The 26,636-nt window shown below is 43.1% G+C and overlaps 1 protein-coding gene and 1 long non-coding RNA gene across 5 annotated transcripts in view; one reads left to right on the forward strand and one right to left on the reverse strand.

Annotated features, from left to right (window-relative positions):
• POL{LAMBDA} (DNA polymerase lambda (POLL)) overlaps positions 1–20,205 on the forward strand; it is a 197,978-nt gene extending 177,773 nt beyond the window's left edge. For both annotated transcript variants that reach the window (XM_086512682.1, XM_086512683.1), the window contains 5 exons: positions 7,104–7,197; positions 7,526–7,606; positions 7,686–7,753; positions 7,821–7,905; positions 19,770–20,205. In XM_086512682.1, the coding sequence (XP_086368808.1) occupies positions 7,104–7,197; positions 7,526–7,606; positions 7,686–7,753; positions 7,821–7,905; positions 19,770–19,868 (427 nt within the window). In that variant the 3' untranslated portion in view covers positions 19,869–20,205. The remainder of the gene's footprint in view (positions 1–7,103; positions 7,198–7,525; positions 7,607–7,685; positions 7,754–7,820; positions 7,906–19,769) is intronic.
• LOC147457906 (uncharacterized) overlaps positions 1–26,154 on the reverse strand; it is a 207,193-nt gene extending 181,039 nt beyond the window's left edge. For 2 of the 3 annotated variants that reach the window (XR_015188159.1, XR_015188161.1), the window contains exons 1-2: positions 26,035–26,154; positions 22,180–22,322 (exon numbers count right to left, since the gene is read on the reverse strand). This is a non-coding gene — a long non-coding RNA (uncharacterized LOC147457906). Of the gene's footprint in view, positions 1–20,345; positions 21,663–22,179; positions 22,323–26,034 lie in introns of those variants that run through there. The other variant, XR_015188160.1, reaches the window with a different exon arrangement.
• Positions 26,155–26,636: the final 482 nt, after the last annotated feature.

Genomic DNA, 26,636 nt, shown 5'->3' on the forward strand with positions numbered 1-26,636 from the left:
CCAGCTCAACACCAGGAGGACATGGATAGAGCCGCCTCAGGAGTTGAGCACGAAGATGGCTTTCTATAGAGAGCATCTTCTCCACCTCACAGGAGATGGGTTTGTGATTCGACCCAGCTACATGGACACACATATGTCTCATGGTTTGCGTTCTGCCATTGGTCAGATACGCACATCCTCACATCAGCTCGAGATTGAGACTGGTAGATTCAGAGGGATACCAGCAGACAGCAGGATATGCCGATTATGCCAGAGAGAGCCAGAGACAGAGTTGCACTACATATGTCATTGCACAGTGTTCTATGAGATACGGGGGCGTTTCCACTGCTTATTCAGAGAGGGTTTTGGTCCTCTATCTAGGGTCATGAGTTATGAGGATCAGAGATGTCTTGGACTATATCTACTTGAGTTACACAGGTATAGAGACACTTTACTGGGGAGAGCTAGAGAGAGGCAGTCCCAGAGACACATTACAGATTTCTTTTCACTAGATATGGGACAGCCAGAGGAGCAGCCACCACTGCAGAGCTCGTCCCACACTCATTCGACCACTACTGGCACTCTCATCGACCGAGCATTGGAGCTACAGAGATACAGACGACCGCGACTGAGGAGAGGAGCTACACAGCATCGACGAAGACTACAACAGAAGATTCGAGCCATACTCTCTCGACATCCAGAGTGCAGATGAGGATGGATCCTCACCATTTCTTCCATCTTTGTTTCACACACTGTTACATCCAGTTTACCGGGTACCTATTATATCAGCTGCTACACCCACGTAGTTTTAGATTGTAGTAGTAGTAGTAGTATTTTGTTCCACTTCTAGTTCTTTTCTAGTTCTTTTGTACCCAGACATGGTATTAGATTCACTATTTTGTAACTGATTGGTCTCATAGGTCATTTTGGCCTTTTGAAGACTTTAATATAACATTTCATTTCATTTCATTTCTCTCTCTCTCTCTCCGCTTGAAGAGGACGTGTTCGCACGTTAAGTTCTAGGAACCTCGGACAAAGTTATGGCTCTTTGATACTTTAGTAGCCTCAGCTATGTTGTATGCGGTGCAGATATGGGGACATTCTGTAGGCCAGGATGGTTGGAGACGTAGGGAGAGGCCCTTGGTATCTATGATCTCTCGACTGATCAGAGCCAAGGCCTCCGTACCCCACGCTATCATTCGAGCAGAGCTAGCTACCCCTCCTATGGAGATTGAGGCGCTTACTAGGTCAGTCTCCTTTGTGCACAGCTTGTGGGATACTACTAGAGATAGATATGCTAGACTGCCCCTTGAGTCTTCCAGACAGTTAGCTCTTCAAGGGGACACTTCATGCTGGTATGCACAGATTACATCATGGTTTCAGATGCATGGCTTCACCATGGACAGGCTGCCCCCTTTCCAGTATTCTCTTCAGACACCCTCGATGTCTCTTACATGGGATGGAGATTACTAGACTCATTCGTCGGGACATGATCCAGCTGGATACCAGAAGGACATGGATAGAGCCGCCACAGGGTTAGGCTCGAAGATGGATTTCTATAGAGAGCGTCTTCTCCACCTTACAGGAGATGGGGTTTGTGATTCGACCCAGCTACATGGATACACATATGTCTCATGGTTTGCGGTGTGCCATTGGTCAGATACGCACATCCTCACATCAGTTGGAGATTGAGACTGGTAGATTCAGAGGGATACCAGCAGACATCAGGATATGAGTCTTATGCCAGTTGGAGCCAGAGATAGAACTACATTACATATGTCATTGCATAGTGTACTATGAGATTCGGGGCCGTTTCCATTGCTTATTTAGAGAGGGTTTCGGTCCTCTCTCTAGGGTCATGATTATGAGGATCAGAGATGTCTTGGGCTATATCTACTTGAGTTACATAGATATAGAGACACTTTACTGGGGAGAGCTAGAGAGAGATAGTCCCAGAGACAGATTACAGATTTCTTTTCCCTAGATATGGAACAGCCGGAGGAGTAGCCATCACTGCAAAGCTCGGGCCACATTCATTCGACCACTACCAGCACTCTCATCGACCGAGCACTGGAGCTACGGAGATGCAAACGGCCACGATTGAGGAGAGGGGCTACACAGCATCGACAGAGACTACAGAAGAGGATTCAAGCCATACTCTCTTGACATCCAAAGTGCAGATGAGGATGGATTCTAGTAATAGTAGTATTTTTGTTCTAGTCTTTTTGTACCCAGACATGGTATCAGATTCACAATTTTGTAACAGTTTGGTCTCATAGGTCATTTTGGCCTTTTGAAGACGTTAATATAACATTTCGATTCATTTCTCTCTCTTCCGTTCGTGAGATCAAGCTTGAATATGTATTGTTTAAGATAGTGTTTTAAACCTCTACTCTCCTCTCTCTAACCCTTGGATCATCGAGGCACTTTTTTCCCTCATCTGGAGGTTTTTCTCCCCCTTCTTGAATATACGCGAATCTCTCTAGGACAAGCCTTATCTTTGTATTGCCACACTCTCAATAATATAGCTTTCAGTGTTCTGTTTTCTTGAGCTTTTTTCCTTCAGCTTCTCCATCTTTGTTTGTAGTAATGCATATGTATTTCCAACAAATTTGTATCAGAGTGGGTTTCGACATTCCATGGTAGCATTGCTAGCACCCTTTCGGCTCACATTTTCCAATTGAGGTGATTTTTGGTGAGCATTTGTAAGGCAACATAACCTTCAGGATAGAGATTTGTTTTAGGGGTGTCAAAATTTTGATTTGCGCATTTCGACCTTTGTTTTCATCACTAACTACCAGTAAAACGGATAACTCTGGGTAAATCTTGATTCAAATTCATGAAAAACCATGCCAAGGGGTAGCTGAAGACCATTTCCCACTTCCTTATGGTGCAGACATACAAACCTCTCTCTCTAGTACTAGCGCACCATCTGTGTTTACGAGGCCATATACTAGTTGGAGCCCTGAGCACTACTGAGTTAGCTGCCTTCCATACTACATACTTTGGCCATTGTCATGCTTCTCCCACCATATACAAACATGAAGCAATGGAACTATGCCCCAAAGAAGATGGTATGATGATGAGTATAGAGGGCTAATAGATGTCTTTGTGCACAATGTGCATTGGGAGAGATAGGGGAGCACTATAGCTGCTAATAGATGAAGACACTAGCTCGCCATAAAAAGCGGGAATTCGAGGAGGCTTGAGACCTAGATCCTAAAGCTATATCACGATTAGGCATGTATCCATAGCATAGTGTCATTTTAGAGAGCCTCCCCTGCCCACTTCAATTGAGGACCCAGAGATGGCAGGATTGTGCAGGGAAGCTTTATCACACCTCCTAGCGACTATTGATATCAGAGTCCCAAGAGTCAAGCCAGCTACATCTACCTTTTTCACGTTATTGATGGTGGACCGGACTGGTCCATACGAAGCCTATACGTCAATTGATCATGATACAAGCATGCAGAGTGAGTACCCATGATACAAGCATGCAGACTGTGTACTTTATTGCAGTCTACACTCTGACCCCGTTCATTCAATACTTATTCAAAACAACGCTTGGAGAGTCTACTACAGGAGTGAACTATGCACACCATTGTGGCCATTCACAAGTCTAGAGATAGTGTGTTTAAACTTGGTGAACTATAGGACTATTATGATCCACCATACATCAACCAAGTTCTATGAGGCAATGCTTGCGGTGGAGCGGACTGCATATGCAGACTAGGAGGGCCTAACTTGTCATGTGCGCATTGGCTTGATGTGCCACATGGGCATGATACTACAACCCAAAGCCAAACCATGAAAATTTTTGTGCCTGCTCCTTTGTGTGGAGGTTTAATCAGGCAATTGGCGTTGTTACTAGGTTGTCTAGACTAGTAAAATATTTACGGCCACACACCGACTTGAATAGTGAAGCATGATATGTGTGAGCATGTGCATGTCTTACCCAGTGTGGCTTTGCAGCTACACTTGGTGTAGGTCCAGCTGAGACACTTGCTACAGGCACCTAAACTTTATCTTAAGTGAGTTTCTTATAAAATTCCCTCAAGTAAGTAGCCCTTGGTGTCATTTGACACAAGTCTCATGAGAAGTAGAAGCAGAAGAGCGTTAGCAGCGTTGAGAGTGCCATCTCTCCCGCACTTGTATTGTCTTCCAACTACATCATCACAGTCCGAACTCCTGCCCTTTCCTGGATTAGTCCGCCAGCCTAGGCAATCAGCCCACTACACAAATTTCCCCTCTTTGGAGCATTTTGGGCGTAATCCATGCAAGCCATTCAAGCCACAACATCATGCTGAATCATCATCTTGCATCTGTAGTTGTATACAAAGACGTGAAAACAATGAAGTTTCTTGTCAGTGCGCATGGAGACCCACATGCCTCTACTTCTAACAAAAGAGCCAGTAGCTTGTATGCATGAAAGCCCACCAGGCCACCATAAAATAAAAACAGCAACACAATGGGCCTAAGAACCAATGACAGGGCCCAGGCTCCCAAAAAATGTGAGGATTGTCCTTTTCACAACCGTGTACAGGCAGTTGTGCTCTCGAAAAATCTATAGATCATTGAATCATTCTCACCAATGATGTGTCTATGCAAATCCTGCCTTAAAAGAACTTTACCCTGCCCATCTGGCCAATGAAATCCATTCACATTCCAAGACACATGGTGCACAGCCACGAATTCAAAGAAGTCTTTAAGACTAGTTTCTTTTCTGTTATGCCTCCTTTAGGCATGAAGCCAAACAACCATATTATGAGCCTCAAGAGAGGGGGAAAGCTAGCAATATAAGAACTGGAGGCAAAGTGGCACACCTCGGCTATCCATGTCCATTCATACTGCTGATTACAACCGAAAGAAAATTGAGGAATCCTTTTGTATCCAGGGACCAAAAGGGACTACTCTATAGTCGACCTAATCCATCACCTGCGGTGTGGCCTGTTTGTGAACAGTATTAAAAACAAATTGCCTTACCCACTGTTTGCAACCAGGGAGCTACCTAGAAATGGTTCCATATGTGTACAGGAGCTGCCATAGAGATGAAGGGCTTCAACTCATCTGCACAGAAAGTAGACGCCATATAATTCCTATGAGGTAGATGCCTCCTGCATCCCAGGGCCAATCTCCTTAAAAGCAGGGGAGGCTGAAAACCACCTTTCTATCGAAATGCAAAGGAGGCAGCAGAGGAGGGGGTAAGGAGAAAGTCTGTTGAATGTAGCTAGAAGGCAGACTTTGAGAGGTATTCGAGTATGGGGTCAGTAACGGTGTCAAAATTCTTATCCTGCTGCAGCTATGTAAGTGCTATGGGAGTGTATAGACCATGCTCAGAAGAAGAGAATGACCTACATGAGGAGCTGCTGAGTAGTGGAAGATGAAGAACATGGCTGCTGCAGTGTTGAGTGCTGTTGCAACTGTGGCTACTACCACCATTGTTGCTACTACTGCTGCTGCTGTGGAGTAGATGAATTAAGTAACCACCTACCAGCCTCCTGTAAAGCTGTTGCAACCATCATTAGTACACCACGGGGGAGGGGTTTGCTACTTCTGCCAGCTGGGGTTGTCGGGGACAATTCTTTGTTAAATGTCCAAACTCATGCCAGCAGAGCCGCTCAAGACAGCCAGTAAAGACCCCTGCAGAGGCCGTTACTTTAAGCTCTAACCTTCTGGAAAAGGTATCGAAGGGGTGCTTCTAACCAGCATGTGAGCTGTACGTACCAAAACCTGAGGTTGAGGGAGAACATGAAAAGGCATTCCAAATTGAGCAACAATCTGTGGGGCTGTATATTAAAGCTCAAAAGAAGTATCACTAGAAAGTGCTGAATTATTGTGGCTGCTTAAATTCATCCACGCTGAATTTTGGATATCAAGCTGAGGGAGAGATGAGTCAAGAATCTGAAAAAGAGGGGAGATCAGCATAAGGCTCTTGGGGCGCAGTCACCATGGAATTGTCCTCGCAGCTTGCAAATGGAATGATTGGCCTTATTCATGGTAACTTCTGTATGCACATATATTGACAGATCCCAAGGAGTTTTGGCAGGCTCTTGTATTGCTTTTCCCTGTCCGGACTCCTGCAGAGGTAAGACGAGTGTGCCTTTGGATGTGTAAAGTCAGAGGGCATAGACCTATTCTTATGCTGCTGGGATATGTGTAGCCTACAAGCGGTTTGGTATTCACTGATGTAAGGGTTTTTGGCATTTTTCATTCAAAAGATCAAGGTTCAATGAATCATCATTAATATTGTCTTTCTGAAAATTCCAGGTTGAAATATCTTGAATAATTTCTTCTTTCTAGAAATGCCTCAAGCATCAAATTATGTTGAGTTTCTTCAACCATTGTACGAAACAAGTAAATGCTGTCAATTTCACCTACATGGCTTCTTTCAACCAATTAAGGATCTTTGTGAAAAATTGAAGTCTGGTAATGCGAGATTCCTGGCAGCATATAAAAGCTGTGGAAGGTCTGCAAATGTCAGTAATCAAGGGCCTTCAAGGGACCAATGTCAGATTTAGGAATTTGTCGACATTATCCCTAATGTCTTTGAACTTTTAAGTTTAAATGTTTTCTTTATTCATTCATGCCCCATCAACTTTTATGCACCTTGCTTGTGCAGAGAGCTGTCAATATACAATACACCTATTGTTTACGAACCTATAAAATCAAGTTCTTTGTTTTCAATGCTCAGAGTCTTCTTGAAATTGACTTTTATGCACCTTGTGCATGTAACATTGCACTTGTGTGAAGCCAGCATGTGGTGATGATGCTTTTATGTGCTGCAAGAAGCACTACATGGTCAGATGTGTCCTGTTTTGTGGATTCTTTATGTACAAGCCAAACCACTGAGATTTTCATAGGCAAAATACAAAATTTAATTTCCCTCAATAATTCTAGAACATCCTTAGGGGGGTACAATACTCTCTTCAAGCTAGAGCATTCAATGCCTCAATACAGTTGATACGCTGCTGTGCTGTTTGCTTTGTCTCAGGACTTTTAATATATCTCGAAGCCTTAGTCTCTCTCTTTCTTTCCTTTCATTAGGTTATCAATATTTGACACTCTGGTATTGAGTGACAGGTCAAAGGGAGGCAAAGGCTAACTAACTTTTTTTCATGTTCAAGTCATAAAGGTTTTCTGGTGAAACTAATTGCTGCATTGAGAAGAAATAACTTCTTGGCAGAGAGTCTACTGATTTCTGATACCAACAGCATTGAGGTAACATCCTTAAGCCTAGCCAACTTTATGAATAGGTCTTTTCAGATTCTGTTATAAATTGTGAAGCGATAATATCGGCAGACAAATCTTCAGAACATGCATCCAGGCTTACACAAATAAAATTATAATGATTAATTCTTTTGTACGCATGTAAATCCACGTCTCACATGTACACACGTCTGTGATGTGCATGGGACACTCATTCTTATGTATCTGTGCACATTCTTTTGAGTCTATAAATATTTCTTGCATATGTGACTACTTTTTTGGTAAAAGTCGCATTCAAAAGGGATTTAAAATATCCTGGGGTCACTTTTGTGCTGAAAAGCATACAGATTCAGGTGTTGACACTTACTATGGCTTGTGCAAATACCCTGGCAGAGAGTTGCGCCACCGCATAGACTTCAAGGTGTCTTTCTGAAAGCCTTTTTTCCTTAGCTTCTCAAAGGTGCAAGGTAAAGTTTGCTGAATTCTGAATGGACATGCAGGTTTATTCGATTGAAATGTACCCATTTGGTCTTATTGCTTGGACTGGGAATGATGTCTTGAATAGAAGGTTATGTTTACTTGTGACTTTTTGGTGACTTGACATGGAGTTTAAAAAGTTTATTATGTTTTTGCAGATTGAGATTGATGGCAGAGGCCAAAGGCTATCGACTTGATGACACTGGGCTTTTCCCTTCAATACACGACTCTGGTGCAAAAAAGGTTGATATTCGGGTTTCAGTTCTCTTTGCTTCTTCAACCAGACTGTCTTATCTATTTCTAGAAATTAGTGGTGTATGAGTTGAGGATAAAAAATCGTGTAATGGAGAGCATGCAGCATTAACCGTCCCAAGTAGGTTTTAACTTAACCCGATTCTTTAATCTCTTCTCATCCTGATAGTCATCACAGTTAAATCAGCGTCATCATTCCTGCCAAAGCACATGTTTACTTGCCTACGTCCCTTTAACCTTAGCATGCCTTCTAATGTCAATGCTTCTAGATAGATTTTTACTTCTTAATTGCATGCATTCTATCTGTCCTCTAAAGATACCCTATCTCAAATGAACTTTATAGTTTTGTATTCATTCCTTTCACATGTGCAAAACCACTCAGGAAGGCCAGTGAAGAACACTCCTTGTTATTCCCTTGTGTGGAAAAGGAACTAGTTGTAAATGGGAACTAGTTCCTGCTTGCTCTCGTGTGTGCTATATGGATGATATTCCATGCGACGGTTGTAGCTGGGCTACAGTGTCACTCTACACGGAAAGACAAGACAGAATACAGCTGATCGTGGGTTCACACTTGGTGGACTTGACACGTGGCTGGAGTGGTGGTTTAGAGGACACCGTGGCCAGTTCTTCTCCGCCACAGTTTGGGGATAGGTGCAGCTGGGCAGTCAGAAATATTTGATGTTATCTGTTGGTTGGCCTTTTTGGGTTGTATATATTCTCACATTTGCTTTAGTCTGATACTGTTCTAGATGGTTTATGAGTCTTGAGTCTAGTGTCGAGTCGAGTCGTCGACTCTATGTCACACACAGCACCGTCCTTGCACATCTTGAGCCTCGACACCTCCATTGTACCCATGAGTTCTGGGCTTGGAGCAGAGTGTACGCTGCCATGCCAGAGTCTGTACCGGTTCATCTGTGTTGGTCGAGTCCTATGCTGTTCAGGTTCTACTGTTGAGTCTATTGTTCTATTGAGTTACTTGTTTGCTATATTGCTCATCGTCTACAGTGTTTTCATTCTATTGTAGTGAGATTTCATGCACATTGCATCGAGGAGCACCCACAGTAGAGAGCACGACACATTATTCCCGCTACATGTGCTCTCATTTTAGGCACACACGGTGGGACCTCAACTGAAGTTTCACTCCTTTGTGCCTACAGGTCGAGGAGCTAGCTCGTTTAAGCTCTCGTCTATGTTGGTTTGCTAGTCTGGACTAGAATAGCACGTCTTGGTCTGTCCAGCTCAGTCCTAAACCAGCTGGTCTAGTCACTTGTCTTGGTCTAGTCACTCGTCCTGGTCTAGTCTCTCGTTCCCCCTCGTCTTGGTTAGTCTCTGGTCTCGGTCTAGTCACTCGTCCTTGGCTAGTCTCTTGTCCAAGTCACTCACACTGGTCTAGTGGAGTCTGAACCAGCTAAGTAAAAGTCTTAGTGCCCAAAGCTTGGGTGGTTTCCGATACTGCATGACACATACGAGGCAGTCCAAAGACCGACAAAGTCCATTATTGAGTCCTCTGAAGTACTACCATCGAAAGTGCCAACCCTTTGTACCGAGTAGAAGTCCATCAGCCCCGTTACCCCTACCTTCCCACGCAGCTACCTCCAGTCTCTCAAACAATTCTTCACCTCTTAGGTCGCCTTCCCCAGTACAGTTCTCACCCCCTGTGCTACAGCAAGCTCTTGAACAAGCTCCTGTACAGGCAGCCATGGAGGAGCTCACCAGCGTCCTGGCTAAGGTGAATATAAAATTTCTGACCTTCAGAGGAATCTCCATAGAGGATGCAGACTACCATGCTAGAAGATTGTCTCGTTCTACAGGGGTCTTGGCTCAACAGAGAAGATGCTTACCTAGTGCTCTTCCCTTCAACTTTGGATGGCTTAGTCGATAAATCAACGGGCATTTACCTATTCCAATCTCAGTCAAAACCGACAAGAGTCCACATTTCCGAAGATCAACCTGATTGCGGTAAGCACCATTCCTCAACCGTCACCTTCTACACATGTGGTTACACCTGAGGATAGGATGCAGCAAGTGGAGAAGCCATTTGGTGTCCTTACTAGGTCACAACGAGCAGCCTCAGGCCTCAGTCTTCTTGAAGGTCCGGCTCTTCCAATTCCTCCTCAAAAACCTAGTCCGTTTGCATCATCTGACAAGCCACCCCCTGGTGCCAACAGTCGACCGAGTTCTATGCTATCTGATATTGATGGGGCCTTCTTGAAAGCAATAGCTGACTTGCAACAGATCAAAGTTCCAGAACATGCCTTGACCAAAAGCGAGAAGCCTACAACAGAAACTATCCTTAGGAACACCTTTGAGCAAGTCTCTCTTTACGACATGCTAAAGCTCGATGCAAATCTAAGAAGTAACACCCATCATTGGTCTCCTTGGCCACCCGAGCACTGAGTAGCACTCTGGAAGAGAACTGTGAAACTCGATTTGACAGAGCATCTTTAAAGTTAAATCTTGCTTACTGTATGCTCACTGGTACTCGTTCAATGTATTCGGGTGTGGTTTAGAGCACATGCTTTGATAGCTCTACTCAATTGCGGAATACAGTTGTATATGTATCTGGGTGTGGATACGAGCAGCGCAAGCTTTTGGAGAATTTGTCAATTGCATACTTGAGTTCTAAATTCTCAGGTAACCTATCATCAGTATCTCCAAAAATAGTTCACACTTGAAATCAGGAAGAGCTTCTCCAACCTGAGTAGGAATCCTCCGCCTCCTCTGGGGATAGCAGTGAAAGTAAATCGAACTATGCCTCGAGTTCAGAGCAACTGTCCGAGGAATCTTTCGAGAAAGATTCGTCCCAATCAATTACTCCCCGCAAGGTAACCACTCTCGAGGTGCCCTGCCCTTTTGATGCCATCTCCAAGGTATCCCTACTTATGATATATCACTTATAGGCTCCCAACCCAGTACTCAAGGATATTTTTTCTCAGCAGCAGTTACTACACCTTGGTCACCAGAATCTGGCTTATGCCGATCTATCTTGCACCATTTCTAGTGCCAAGCTAAGTGCTCTTTTACTCAGTTTTCCGAACTAAATGGAGTTACTCTTACAGTGGAGGATGTTGGGCGTGCGATGGGGATACTGAATGTGCCTGTACCTTTGTCCACCACTAAAACATTCTCCAATCTCTCCCCTAAAGACACTGCTAATGCGTGCCAAGAGTTGTTGCTACACTCACATGCGGAATATCACATGAATGAGCAATTGTACTCCATGTATAGTATTACTTTTTACTGCGCGCACTGGATAAAGTAGTGGTTCCTTCCTCTCCAGTTGTGTGTGATGCATTTTTTTGTCTCTGCCACTATCTGCCCTATCCGTTTCACCATCTACTCTTTAAGGCGCTGCAGGACAAAGCAAAGCAATTTTGGACTCAAAGAAAGGGGAAGGTTGAGAGGTTTAATTGTTGTGTTGCCCCCATTATGTGTTGGGTAGTGCAAACTATGCAACAGAAAGAAGATGCCATTGATGTCTTCATTCCGCAAGATGATGCCAAAGAGTAATCAGGTTCATCCAGGGTGCCCAAAGGGAAAGGCACTTTACGCAAGAGGGCTAAAGTACAGAATGACTCGATTGAAGAGCTAGAAACATTACCATTCTCAGAATCACATGTTAAAATCTCAGATGTCAGGGCCGTAACTCCAATAAATGTGAGCGTGACCACTTTCGTGGCCACCTCTGCTTTACACCACCTATTGTTAGTGTTACAGGCGCCCAAACACATGCTCCAGTTGTGTCGGCAAGTCGCACCTACTTCTACTCCTAGTACAGGGGCACCTAGCTCTGTGCAACCTGACCCATTTCCCAACTTTTCCCCCCAGGCCGACAGACTTCTAGATGCGGACAGAAGAGCAATTTCAACTATTTTAGATGATCAATCTCTTTGTATGATACTAACGGCCTGCATCGCGTTGTATATGACAGTATGCAAAGGGAAGTGCGCAGCCACCTTCAACGTTCGATGGATAGGGATTTGTTAATTGCTCAAGCTCAAGATCGCATTAGAATTCTCACTTGACAGGTACAAGACCTCAAACACATCGTCCGCACTTTACGAATGCAGCTAAAAGAAGCAAATGATATGGCCGCATTTCAAGAACTTTCTCCTGTGGTCAGCATAGCGTGTCCCTCCTGCGCTCAACATCAGTCTATAGCAGTTTCAAAAACAGCTACATCCTTGACAACCACAGCTCCAAGTTCTACTCATGTTCCTGCTATCACACTACAAACGAACGCTTTGAAAGCTCATTCGAGGAATTCTAAGGGAGCCGAACAACCACCACCTACTATGGAGTTTGGGCACCCAGGGTTGGCGTCCTCACAGTTTCAAGGACCTCCATGGCCTCACGCTCCCAATCCACCTCGTCCCATCTTGCTTCCTTTTGCAGCGACTTTCCAGGCTTTCCACCTACTCCACCTTCTCACCCTACCCAATCTGCTGCTCATGAAATTGGTGCTCCCTATCCAATGTACCCTCCTCATACATATGGCCACTACCCTCCACCATACACCTGCCAACCCGGTTATGCCACTCAGCTGGTATAGCCTCTGAATATCCTGACACATGCTCTGGAGTCTGCACCCCCTTCATTCCTCACAACCGTATGCGTTGAACCTCTTCGGAAAAGCCTGAAATTTGAAACCAGTCGCCGAGAGTGCGGGCTCGGCCCTCTGCCATGCGACCCCAAGAAACATGAGGCCTGCTACCAACCAAGTGGCCTCTCTATGTGCTAACCATGGGGTTCCAAACAAGAGGCTGCCTCAAGCGCTCCTCCATGCAAGTGGGTTGATGGTGCTCCAGGCCATTTAACTGCGCCTAGGGCCTAAGAAGGCTCGCAGCAAATCGGTCCTACAGGCTCCTGCTCAGACTAACCCTACGCATATCTGTAAAAATCCACCTGATGAACGGGCTTCAAGGGTTGCCTGCATGAGGGACTCGAGCTTGAATCCGGTGAAGCAGTAGCTCCTGCCAGGGCTCCTCCTTCGGAAGAAGTCCTTTGACCACAAGCTTCCCAAGGAGGGCTCTGCTCCTACGTCCACCGTTTTGATAGCCATCGGGACAAAGTTTTGCATACTCTTCGCAACGTGTGGGATTCTTCAGTCTGCTCCTCCAAGGCAGCGGAGCATAGTCTCGATGTGTCTTTCTTGACACCTGGGCGCAGTCGTCAGCTCTTTGCCTTTAGAATGAGGGTCACATTAGAGTGTTTGGTGTGAAGAAATCCGTAATCCATCTCTGGGATTGTCTCTCTCCAGATCTTCTCAATAAACTATCTTTATGTATGTGTAACCAATTAGATTCAGTCCTGATAGCTCATGACTCTGGAGAGGGGTCCAAAGCACTCTTTGAATAGACTGTAGAAGAAACCCCGTATCTTGTAACACATTGTGCACTGACACATGTAATGCATCTCTGTCTCTGGCTCATACAGCATAGGCGACTTATCTTGGTAGCTATTGGTATCCCTCTGAACTTACCAATCTCAATTTCAAGCTGGTTTGAAGATGTTCGTATTTGACCAACGGCACACCGTAACCCATGAGATAGAGTGTATCCATACAGCTAGGTTGAATCACAAGCCCATCCCCTGTCGATTGCAAAAGATGCTCTCTATAGAAAGCCATCATTGTGCCCAACTCATGTCGGCTCTTGTCCTCCTAGTGTCTTGGCGCATGAGTCTATTAATCTCCACGCGTGTAAGAGGCAGCAATGGTGCATTAAGGGAGTATTGGAAGGGAGGTAAGTTGTCCATGTTGAAGCCATGTATTTGGAACCATGATGACATCTGTGCATACGAGCATGATGTGCCCCGCTATAAAGCTAACTGTCTAGAGGACTCAAGGGCTGATCTGGCATATCTGTCGCTGATAGTATCACATAAGCTGAGCAGAAAGGAGACTGATCTGGTAAGCGCCTCTATCTCCATAGGGGGGGTTGCTAACTCCACTCTAATGATCTCGTGTGGCACAGAGGCCTTGACTCTAATCAGCCGAGAGATCATAGGTACCAAGGGCTTCTCCATACCTCTCCACCCATCGTGACCCACAAAGGGTCCCCAAACTTGAATCCCATAGAACATATATGAAGCTACCAAGGTATCAAAGAGCCAGAGATTTGTTCGGGGTTTCTAGAATTGAACGTGCTAACACATCCTCTCCATTTCTCCCAAGGCCACATACGCTCTGGTCAGTCTTGTCTTTGCTGCTCTCTTCAAAAAAACCTTGGCCCAGTGTATGCATCTGTGTACTCTATACTCTCCTGACCATAAGTGAATGTAGGTGATGATCTCCTGAGCCACTGCGGTGTGGTGTTAAACACCATAACCTTGGTGGTTTTACCAAGGTTACAGATAATCCACTATCCTCTGCAAAGCTATGTAATGCATCCAAATGTCGTTGCATACCCTCCAATGATCAGAGATCAACACAATATTATTAGCATACAACAACAATGGAATCCATGTCCCTTGGGCACCTCTTGTCACCCTCTCTATCAATGTAATCAGAAACCTCATCTATATACATACCAAATAGAGTAGGAGACAATCAGAGACCTTGTCTATGTACATACCAAATAGAGTAGGGAACAATGGGCAACCTTGTTGAACACTCCAGTAGTGGAGTGAACTAAATCAGATATCCCCTCTGGAGTGTGTACATGTCCCACCACGGATCTGTGTAGAGCCATGATCCCCCAAATCAACTCAATGAGCACTCCCATCTCGTATAGTTTGCACATCAATCTGGCTTTGGGCACCATGTCAAATGCTTTGCGGAAATCCACAAAGCTACCATAAATCCTACTCCCATGTGCCCTACCCTCCTCAATGATGGCTTTGAGTGTCAAAATATGGTCAAGAGTGGAGAAGCCTCTCCTAAAACCGGCCTGTTCTGTTGCCCGTATGCCCTCACTCTTTGCCCATCTGTTGGATCACCTGCCTTGAAGATAGGCACAATAGTAGACAATCTCAGGTAGACCCTCACACATGACACGATTGAACAGAACTGCAAGAACCTCTGCCAGCATATCTCTAGCATGTATAAAGTGCTCTGCTACTAGACCATCATGATCATACGCCCTCCTAGTCTTCATCCTGTCAATGGCCGGCTTTACCATCTCAGTGGTAAAGAAGGTACTCATAGATGGGCATGGCTGAAGAGGATCTGGAAGGGGTGTCTAGGGATTGTATATAAGGATGTTGCGTACTAACCCCACACATCAAGAGAAGTAATCATTGGGGGAGGGGAGTGCTCGTGAAAGAAGCGCCATGCCTCTCTTGAGTCTCTAGTCAGGACAAGTGGTATAAGTCTGTGGTTGCCATCTCTGGGAGATGTCTCACATACTCTGTCTGCTCTCTATCCTGTGAATGTCTGGCAAGCCAAATCTTCTACATTCAGCTCTCTAAGCATCTCCTCTGAAGTGTCATAGGAGATTGCCCGAGCATTGCCCGTCCGGCATTGAAGTCCCCTAGGAGGATGATGTCACCATCCTTGGAAAACTCCCATATGTCATCGTCTAGGACTACTCCACCAGACCCTAAGTCCTTTAAGCTTTGATCCCATCTCTTGTCTACTAGCGGACTCCCATCTTTATCCACTAACATGTAGGTTCTTTCTAGGCGCTTGGTGTGTCCCTAAGTAAAAAACAATGTCCCTTCTACTGAAAGTGTCCTCAAATGCTCCTACATCCACTCGCGTAGATCGATTGCAGTTTCATGCAACTGTCTTAATTTTAGTCCCATAGGTATGGATGGCACTCTATAAATGATCCCAGATGCAAGTCACTAGTTGCACTTCTACCGGTGGGACACAACTTTCACTATGATATGCAGGTTTAATGTTTGGACCATGTGGAAGACTCAATGTCCTCACATTCTGGGCTCACAGTCCTCCCCTACTTCCACAGTTTTGACACTGATTTGGACTGAGCTGCTGCATACTCTTCGCAATCAGTGGGATACTTCGGCAGGCTCCTCCAGGGCAGCAGAACAACGTAGATGCTTCTTTCTTCACACATGGGCGAGATCGTCGGTTCCTTTTCAGTCGGGACCATCCATGCCTGCATCTGGCATTATGCAGCTCCCCGGTGGTTCATTTACACAGCCACCTCACTTTCACATAGCCTTCACAGTGTTATTTTACTTTTGTACTTCCTCGAGTGATAGGCCATCCAGCATCTCCAGATGTCTCTTTTGTACATGAAATACAGCCCCTTTTCTCACACACACACACACACAAAGAAGAAGAAAAAGAAGAAGAAGAGTATTTTAACGTCGTAGGAAACTATCCCAAGAGACCTTAAAGAAATATCCGACAAGGAAAGTTGAACTGAAGACCTGTTATTCAAGAGGGAAATGGCATAATCAATCTACCACACACACACACACACACACACACACAGATGAAATGAAATGTTATATTAACGTCTTCAAAAGGCCAGAATGACCTATGAGACCAAACTGATACAAAAGTGGTGAATCTGTTACAATGTCTGGGTACCTTAGTACTAAAGTACTAAGTGTGAAAATAAATGTGAAAAACTAAATACAAAGTATTAAATAAACTTCTTAGGAGCATTCGGGGTGTCTGGCTAGAATGCTTCTAATCCTTTGTTGTAGTCTCCTCCGGTGAAGTGTGCTTCTGCATCTTGGTCATGGTCGTCTCGATTTCCTAAGCTCAATCGCTCTGTCAATTAGGGTGCCTTTGGTATGGGTACTCCTTTGTGCTGGCTGCTGGCCTCTTGCTTCTCCTTCCACTCCTGCTTCTCTCGATCCGAAGAAATCTGTGATCTGCCTCTGAGGCTGTAGTGCTCTTTGTCTTGTCATTAGATTATCCCTGTGCCGATGTAGTTCCAGTAGGTACAAGCCTAAGCATCTTTGGTCTTGGTATCACGATTCTATCTAGCAGTCCAAAGCCTTCTTTAAAGAGGCAATGAAAACACCCACGTATCTCATAGTATACTGTGCAGTGGCATATATAGTGTAATTCTGTCTCTGGCTCCATTCTGCATAACTTGCAAATCCTGCTCTTAGGTGGGATTCCCCTAAATCTGCCAAATTCAATTTCCAACTGGTGTGAGGATGTACGAATATGACCAATAGCACATCTCAAACCATGAGACAAGTGGGTATCCATGTAACTCGGGCGAATCACAAATCCATCTTCAGATAGTTGTAGGAAGTTTTCTTTGTAGTCGGCCACTAATTCGTGTAGGGTCTACCCATGTCCTCTATGATCCTGTCGGATGATTTTATTAATCTCCGTTCGTGTAATTGCCAGTGATGGAGCCTCAAGATAGTATTGGAAGGGGGGTAATCTTTCCATACTGAACCCGTGTCTCTGAAACCACGAGGACAGTTGCGCATACCAGCATGATGTATCCCCTTTCATTGCTAATTGTCGAGAGGATTCGAGGGCCAGTCTAGTATATCGGCAATTATTTGTATCCCACAAACCATGTATAAAGGACACTGATGTGGTAAGAGCTTCAATTTCTATCGGAGGGGCCGCTAGTTCCGCTCGGGTAATCGCGTGTGGTACGGAGGCCTTGGCTCTAATCATTCGGGAAATCATAGATACCAAAGGTCTCTCCATTGACTTCCAATTATCCTGATCCACAGATGGTCCCCAAATCTGGACCCCATAAAGCATAGCCGAAGCCACCACAGTATCAAAGAGCCAAAGTTTTGTTCGTGGTTCCTGAAACTGCACTTGTGAACACATCCTCTCCAACTCTCCCAAGGCCGCAGAGGCTCTAGATAATCTAGCATCCGCTGCTTTCTTAAGAGTAAACTTTGGTCCTGCAAATACCACACCAAGGTATGTGTATGCATCTGTGTACTCTACTGTATCATGGCCATATGCAAATGTAGGTGCCAATCTCCTAACCCACTGCGGTGTGGTGTTAAACACCATAACTTTGGTTTTACCCAAGTCTACCGACAGTCCACTGTCCTCCGCGAATTTATGTAATGCATCTAGCTGCCTCTGCATTCCATGTGGTGATTCTGCTATCAATACAATATCATCTGCATACAACAACAAAGGGATCCATGACCCTGCAAGTTGAGCACCTTTGTCACCCTCTCTATCAATGTAATCTGATACCTCATCTATGTACATATTAAATAAAGTAGGGGATAGTGGGCATCCCTGCTTTACTCCAACGGTGGAATGAACAATGTCGGAATCCCCTTCTGAAGTACGTACATAACCAGTTACTGACCCGTATAAGGCCATGATCCCCCAAATAATCTCTTTGGGGACCCCTAACTCTTGCATCCTGTGCATCAATCTGGCCCTTGGTACTGTATCAAAAGCTTTCCGAAAATCCACAAAGCAACAATACATCCTTCTCCCGTTTGCTCTTCCTTCCTCAATAATGGCTCTGAGCGTAAGAATATGATCTAAAGTGGAATAACCCCTTCTGAATCCAGCTTGTCTTGTTGCCCTTATGCCCTCATTCTCTGCCCATCTACTCAATTTTTGTTCAAGAATGGATGCGTACAGTCGGGTCAAAGTGTGACCTACCATAATGGTACGGTAGTTCCCGGGTATCATAAGATCCCTTGACTTGAAAATTGGTACGATAGTAGATAATTTCCAAGATTCAGGTAATCCTTCACACATGACCCAATTAAACAGACGAGCAAGGACTTCTGAAAGTAGATCCCTGGCATGGATCAGATGTTCTACTACTAAACTATCATGATCATATGCTCTTCTTGTCTTCATCTTATCAATGGCTTTTTCCACCATTTCCGTTGTAAAGAAAGTACTAGTAGCAGGGCATGGCTCTAGCGGATCTGGTAATGGAGGCTGTCCATATACCATATATAATGATGTTACATATTGACCCCAAATCGCGGGAGAAGTAATCATCTGAGTTGGTGAGTGCTCGTGAAATAAGCGCCAGGCCTCATGTGAGTCCTGACTCAAGAAGAGCTGATATAAATCCTTCTCCAGTTTGGCTAAAAATGCCCTTTTCTTGCGACGTACTATGCGCCGAAGAGCAATCCGAGACTGCTTATATGTGATGATCCCAAGTGTAGGCTAGGACTTGCTACGCGCAGGACTGCAGCGCGTGCAGGTCTTAGGGCAGCGCGAGCAGGAGCCGGCAGAGGCAGCGCGAGCAGCAGCATGAGGGCAGCGCGTGCGCGAGCAACAGGGCAGCGTGAGCATCACCAGAGAGAGAGAGAGAGAGAGAGAGAGAGAGAGAGAGAGAGAGAGAGAGAGAGAGAGAAGAAGAGAGTTTTAACGTCGTAGGAAACTATCCCAAGAGACCTTAAAGATCTAGCCGACGAGGAGTTGAACTCAAAACCTGTTATTCAAGAGAGAATCGAATTGAATTGCTATATTAATTTTTGCAAAAGGCCAAAATGGCCTATAAGACCAATCTACAACCATATCAGATGTGAGACAATTGTCTGAGAAAACCATAAGAACTAAAATTCCTAGACTATGCTTATCAAGGCAGCAAAGCTGATGGGTAATTAGGATACAACCTCGGTGATACAAATAGCATTAATGGAGATCCGAGAATGGGGAAGAGATAATGATGGGAGAAAAGGAATCAGTTATCCCGTGGGCACACTCGCATAGGTCCCTACAACATAGCATCAATCTCCTTAAAATAGGATTGATTTGGATAAGTGGTGTATTTTATGAATTTGAGGATCAAATCTCTCTGGTCATTGGTATATTTTGTACAGTTTATCTTGGGGACTGCCCTCTAGACGTTTGATGTATTATTAGATCTTTTCACACACACACACACACACACACACACACACACACAGAGAGAGAGAGAGAGAGAGAGAGAGAGAGAGAGAGAGAGGTTTTTCTTTGGTAGGGAAAGAGGAAGGGCCCCTCAGTCGCGTGTAAGACAGAAAGGGAAGTCTTTGATTTTCTGGGTTTCCCTTGGCTTGAACCTCATGAGAGAAATTTGTAACATCTAGGAAGGCTCAAGGTCAGTAAACTGTATTTGTATTTTACACTGCTTTGGGAGTAGCATTTTGCCACTTAGATCTTTACAACATTGCTGTAGCTTGAAATTTGTATCCACGATAGTCTAAGATTTTAACATCTGTCACTTCTGCTGTAACAAAGGGTATGTACATAAATATAAGCTATGCAACAAAAACTGTTTTGAAATTCTTCATTGAACTATTTGTAGAGGTTCAATGGAAACTTAGGACACTCCCAATGATCCTAAAAGTTTCTCGACAGTTACTCGTTAATATGTAATGCCTCGGATTCAAGGTTTAATTTGGAGCTTTGTTTGTTTGCTTTTACTTGTTCTTGTTCTATACTAAGTAAAAAGTTGTATCTTATCTAATTTGATAGAAAACCAGTTTCATGCTATTTCATGTACAAGAAAACTTTACGAGGCTGTTAATTGGCAAATTGAGATGCAATGAAAGGCTGGATTAACTGAAGCTTTGCAACCCAAGTTGGCAGTATAATTGTAAAGGATATCAGCCAAGCAAGTTGTTTGTTTAGACAAGTTGGCACAGTTGCTGTTTGTTGTTCCAATTCCCTTGTATAGCAATGGACTATTTGTGCCAAGCAAGTAGGATGTTCCGAAGTGCGTGGTAGATGTGATTTATATTTGCACACAAATACACACGTATATGCATGCATGTTTCTAGGGGTATGTACATATGATGTATGCATGCATGTACTTATGTGTGTTATATACATGGATTTACACGTATGCAACCATGCATGAGTACACGTATGTCTATGCAACACCTAACGAATTTTTTATACTAGTAATCATTACCCATATTGCACGATGTTTTCGTACGATACTTATCGTACCTAGCCACCTAGCAGTTCCGGGAGATTTTGTACAAAAGAAGTGGTGGTCTTTTGGGTTAAGAGAGATGATCTAGATTGTAATTGCAAATGTTATAGGTTGAAATAGATAATGGGATCTTTTGGGTTCCTACTTGTAGTATAGTGAGGTCCAAGGATTGCATTTGTAGTGCGCGCTAAAAGTTTCACAATTCAAAGCTTCAATATGTGGTAAGTACTACAGATTTAGTGTAAATGCAAATCTTCTACAAATGGGAAGCTCCAATATAAGGCAAGTAAGCAAACTCCAATATAATGTTGATGGAATAATGTCTATAATGATACCTTTTGAGGTTACTAAGATTCATAGATGCCCACACCTGGAATGTCGAAATAGTTGATGCCCAGGGCGTAATGTGCCCATAGTTGTCTTTTGGAAATGCCTTATCCCAAACACATTCCTTTAAGCAGAATTTTTACACTTCTCAATATTTGAGTGGAATTTTCTCTTTTAGTCGCATCTCAACCATTTGGCTCAAGGTTAAGATGACACTTTCAAATCCACCTTTCTCCTTGTAGCTACCAATGTTCGGAGAAATGTAAGAAAAGCCATGTGATGATAACCAAAATGTGGATAGAGGGAAGCAGCATGAAATGACATTAAAAGGTAGAATAACAAGTGATAAAATCACGAGGCCTACCTACTACTAATGGAGCCTAAAAAGAAGAGAGCGAGCGATGGGTTTGGCAAGGCTCTCATCCAAAACACAATAGGATATCGTTGAGTCATAGCTCTTCATACAGTCGGCAAGCATGCAGCCTTAGTCTCTATCGATCCTTTGCTTCAACTCAAGATAGAGACTAAGGCCACATCTGGCTTGCAACATGTTTGTGACGGCTTTGAGGATCGCAGAACCGTTCATGATCCCATTATTGGGGCCATGGCCTAAAGTTGCAAAGAACAACATGAAATTATCCTTAGCATGGCAAATAAAAAAAACAAATTAACTTGGAACAGATTTAGGCCACATCTGGCTTGCAACATGTTTGTGACGGCTTTGAGGATCGCAGAACTAAGGCACAAAGAAGAGTTGAAGGTTGAGGAAGTTGTTGAGCAAAGGACGGAGGTGAAGAGCACAGACACTTTGTGGAGAGTGCTACAACAGGTGAGTGGGGTGGAGGCCACGTAATAGAGGGCAATAAATATACCCGTACATAATAAGTGATTGATGCTACCATTCTCTCTTGAAGGACAAGGCTTTCCATCATAGAATATACAATTAAACAAGCACATGAGATGCAGCCACTCACTCCTAGAGTACTATATTCTATTTAAATTGTATGCTTGCTGTTTTGTTTTGTGATCAAAAGTTATAGTGCTCAATTCATATCCGCACCAATTACAAGTATTTTCTTTGCAGTAATTACTGATCACTAGTTGCAAGGTCAAAGATATCACGTACCCTAATCCCAGGGGCAGCAAGCAGCACTATTGGTAAAATCTCTGCAAGACAAGTTCCATTTTGTAACCTTGGGTCATCATCATCTATTGATAATTATGCTCTGCAGTTGTACTGGTGCCAACAAATGCTTCGTTCCTGAAAGCCTGTAGACAGTCGGCCCCGGCATTAAGTTATATGGCATATATTGCAAGAATGCAACAGTTCTAACTTTCCATCAGCATTAAAGATGAACTTGCTAAAAGCTAGACTGTGTGTTGGAAGCATTGATCAAGAGGTAGTTAGTTGGAGACAGACTTCGAGCCAGATAATTACTAATTTCTTTACACATCATTAGTAATTTGATTCCCAAGTGCTAACATATTATAATATGTTAAGAGGATAGATAATAAAGGTGAACTAATAGCTTGGAAGTGGAGATGCACTTCATTTTTTGATAGCTATGAAATCAACAAGTGTCAATTGATGGTGATTGTGATTAAAGAGCGTAGCTCCTTCCATTGATGATTTAAAGGTATGTGAAGTTTGGTCATTTATTTGGTACATACTAATACTTTGATTTGCTTATGGTTGTGCCGCTTTGAAATTCAAAAATGCCAGTTGAAGAGAAGAAAAAATACCATCTAGATTTTAAGGGGATCTGCATAATTGGTAATTAGTGCGAATTGTTAGCAAATTTCTTTGGAAAAATCCATAAAAAGCAATCTGATTGCAAACATTAGTTTTCCTAAACATTGTTTGTCAATAATTTTCAGAGTTCAATTGGCTTGTTCCATTCAAATCTTAGTTATAATCTCATTATGGTGCTATCTTTCTTTGTTTCTTATAGATTTATAAGCTAGTTTTTTATCTCATCGTCTTTTTCACATGTAGAGGCATGTGTGCACAATGCTTTCAATATCAAGCAAAAAAAGGAGCGAGAGAGACCTATATTGGTGATTTGTAGATCTACAATTCTCTAGACATGCAACATATGCTGAATTGCTTCAGTTTTTGAACATTACTTGTGAAAGAAAGCCAACCGTAGATGAACTTAAGTGTACCTTGGATGCATGTATTACATGTGAAAGGCATGTGCATGACTACATCAACAACTCCATTACGATACTTTGTACTCATAATCAAACATCACCAGTACAATAACCTTGCCTTGAATAAGTTGTATAGTCAAATTGACATCACATAAGTTTACAAATACAAGTAACATAAAAATACTTTATCAGTGGCTCCTAGACCCTAGGTTTGATGAGTTGAACTCGATTCGTAGTTGGTACTCGTTCGATGATCATTGAAGACATGGACTTGACAATCAAGATAGCAAATGGTATTGATGTATGTAGAAATAACCTGTTGCTCTTTTGATAACCGTGCTTTTGTCTAGATTATATTTTCAAGCAGAACTGTCTATGCATGGTCACATCTATGTATAATTTGCAAAACTCTTAATATAAGTGTCTAGGTGACAACTTGTATCTTTGTTCGAACATGTGATGTTGCGTTTTGGAGAAATTTAAGAGAGGGAACAGGGAGGCAAAGGAATATGTGGAGATTTCGTTAAATAAGCGAAGCTACCAAATATGAAGGGCAAGTACATAGATGTCACAAATAACTATAATCAAAGAAAGGCAAAACACTCGACAATCACCTTCAAAGATATTTTGCCTTATCAACCATTTGATGTATACTTTTTTTTTTAAAGCATTTATAAGAGTTCACTATTAGCACTATAGTAAAAGATCCATTCATCGTTGGATATAACAGCACAACCTTGCTCGAATTTAATGTTCTGCATGCTCATCCCCTCACTACAAGATATACAGATCCTTAGAACAAACAAGAAAGTTTTAAATTGTGTTTGCGACTGCTTGTTACAAGTTGTCCTGTAACAACACATCTTCTAGTTCTCGATCAATTATACTCCTTTGTGTTGCTTGACACAATGTCTCGTACATCATTGCCACCACAATCCACTTTCAAATTTCACATCTAGTAGATTACTTCATCGTTCTTATACATGCAATGTTATATTCAACACAATCTTTGAAGACAATCTCTTGAACATTATTGCCACCATTGCCAACTTCCAAATGTCACCCTTACAAGATTTATGGGTGTTTAGATCGTGCCAACTGCTTGCTATACTTACGTGTCATCGTCTTCTTTCACAAAGCAAAGAAACATGATTTTTGCTAGAAAATTAATCAAAATAGCTGTAATTTATGAAAATTCACAATCTTTCCTTGTATATCTACTTTGCTTGAAATGTTCAAAACTTAGTAATCTTAAGTTCTTTTCCATCATTAAGCTCTGTTTTTGAGTGCTTACCATGCAATTTAGAAGGCAATTGGAAAATTTATTACAAAATAGTAGTGGTAATTTGGAAGTTCTAAAATACTGAGAATTTTCACAATTAGAGGTTTTGGTGATTATTATTTGCCAATTACAAGGGTCATCAACTATGTGAAGGTCTTGATTAGGTTACTAATGGGGGACTTTACACCATAAATATAAGTTTCAAAGTCAGCATACACTAGACTTTTTTGTTATGCTGATTGATGTGTTTATTTTTCGGTCCATACAATCTTCATTAAATAATTTTGCAATTTATTTATCCTTGTAAGGAATCATTTTGGACTACACTATCTAGATTAGGTCTTTGTTATTAAAGAACATTTGTACTAAACAGATAGACTACGTCTACTACTTAGCTCTTAAAGTGATTGATACCTACCATCCACTTCCTATTGTATCTACCAACAAAAACAAGAGTAGGGCTAGATCAATATAACACTAAAACCTACGTACATTTCTCAGTTTTCTTTAAGGCAAGCTCAAAATCTGAGCAAGAGTTGCAACACTTTCAGCTAAACTTGGTTTAGTTCTCTTTGCCTCAACTAAGCTTATTGTTGAAGTGGGTTCTCCTTCAAATAAGCTTCAATCCATTGATAATCAATCATGATTAGTGTTATGACCATGATTGTGGCAGATGCTAGAAAAAAGCTTGTAAAATATACTAGAGACCTTGGGACCCAACTATGCTTCTTGCACAAGAAATAGAGTAAAGCCCCACACAAATATCTCATCTCATGACAACAATTCAAGCTGTCTCAAGATCTTAAGTCTTAAAGTTCCCTGAGAACAATAAACCTAAAAGTCCTTCATCCATACGGTCCTTTTTCAAAAGGAGTAGAATCCGTCAATCGGGTTTTGGGTTCTAAACCCCCTTGACAAATTATGTGACATGTAGCCCTTTACCGGCTGTTCCCATAGTCCATACAATGGACTGGCCAATCTTCTCGGACCGAAAAGACCCACCTCAGAGTCAGGCTACCTACCTAGTCCATATGATGGGCTGGCCTCCATCTGTACATCATAGTAGTGCAATACGGTAAATGCATTAAAACTGTATTGTGTGTGTAGCACCACATGTTCTGCCTTCAGCTCTCATAGCTCAATTAATTGCTTCATTGATGGCATGGAATAAGGTGGGATCCGCAACCAACAAAAGAACGGGGAAAACCAAAAAAAAAAAGCAGAGACAAGATAGCACACAAATAGAAAAGAAAGTTGCAGGCAGACACGAAAGAGATCGATGCATAGCCCACCACCATCTACAGCATATTCTGTATGTTTACATCACTAGGCAGATGATGCGTGCACAAAAGCCAGAATCAGGATGCTTTGTCCTCTCCATAGTTGAGGTCAGAAACACAGACCAAGAGTTTCAAAGAAAGCAACTCATCATCTTCATTCGCCAGCGTATTTGGTGTGTGTGTGTGTGTGTGTGTGTGTGCGCTCGCGCGCGCGCGCGAGAGAGAGAGAGAGAGAGAGAGAGAGAGAGAGAGAGAGAGAGAGTACTTGGACGCCGCCTCTGCTCAGGGGAATCGTCTTCTCATCGACATAGGCAGCAGCCTCTGTCTTAGTAGTCTAACATGTAATCTCCGCCAACATCATCGCAGGGCCAAACCTACCCTCCCTACTGTTGAAAACCTATATATATATAGGTTACTAACCCTAAAACCGTGGGTTGTAAGGATGCATCTCATCTCATTAGGTTAAGGCTGGTTACACACTTAGCGCCAAAGCGCTTGAACCATGGACCTCAACACTCAAAGTTGACACTCCATGGTTCAACACCTTTGACATGCAAGTGTGGGTGTGTGGGTGCCATCACGTAACACTAGCTAGTTTGCCAAAAAAAAGGTTAGGATTTTAACTTTAAAACTGTGGAGTGTATCCCATCTGTAAGCTCTACTATTGGCTTGGCAGCGTTTGACCGATCCTACAGTGGGAAAGTAAATGCAAACACAGGGTGGCTGTTGTCACAAACCGGTGACGTGGCATAGCTATTTGGGTAGGAGAAACCACACACACACTTGCTGATGTGGCAGTACAGCTGTTGTCACAAACCGGTGACGTGGCATAGCCATTTGGGTAGGAGAAACCACACACACACACAC

The sequence above is a fragment of the Adiantum capillus-veneris genome, chromosome 5 (genome assembly GCF_014529385.1).
Source record: "Adiantum capillus-veneris isolate H3 chromosome 5, ASM1452938v2, whole genome shotgun sequence".
Taxonomy (NCBI): domain Eukaryota; kingdom Viridiplantae; phylum Streptophyta; class Polypodiopsida; order Polypodiales; family Pteridaceae; genus Adiantum; species Adiantum capillus-veneris.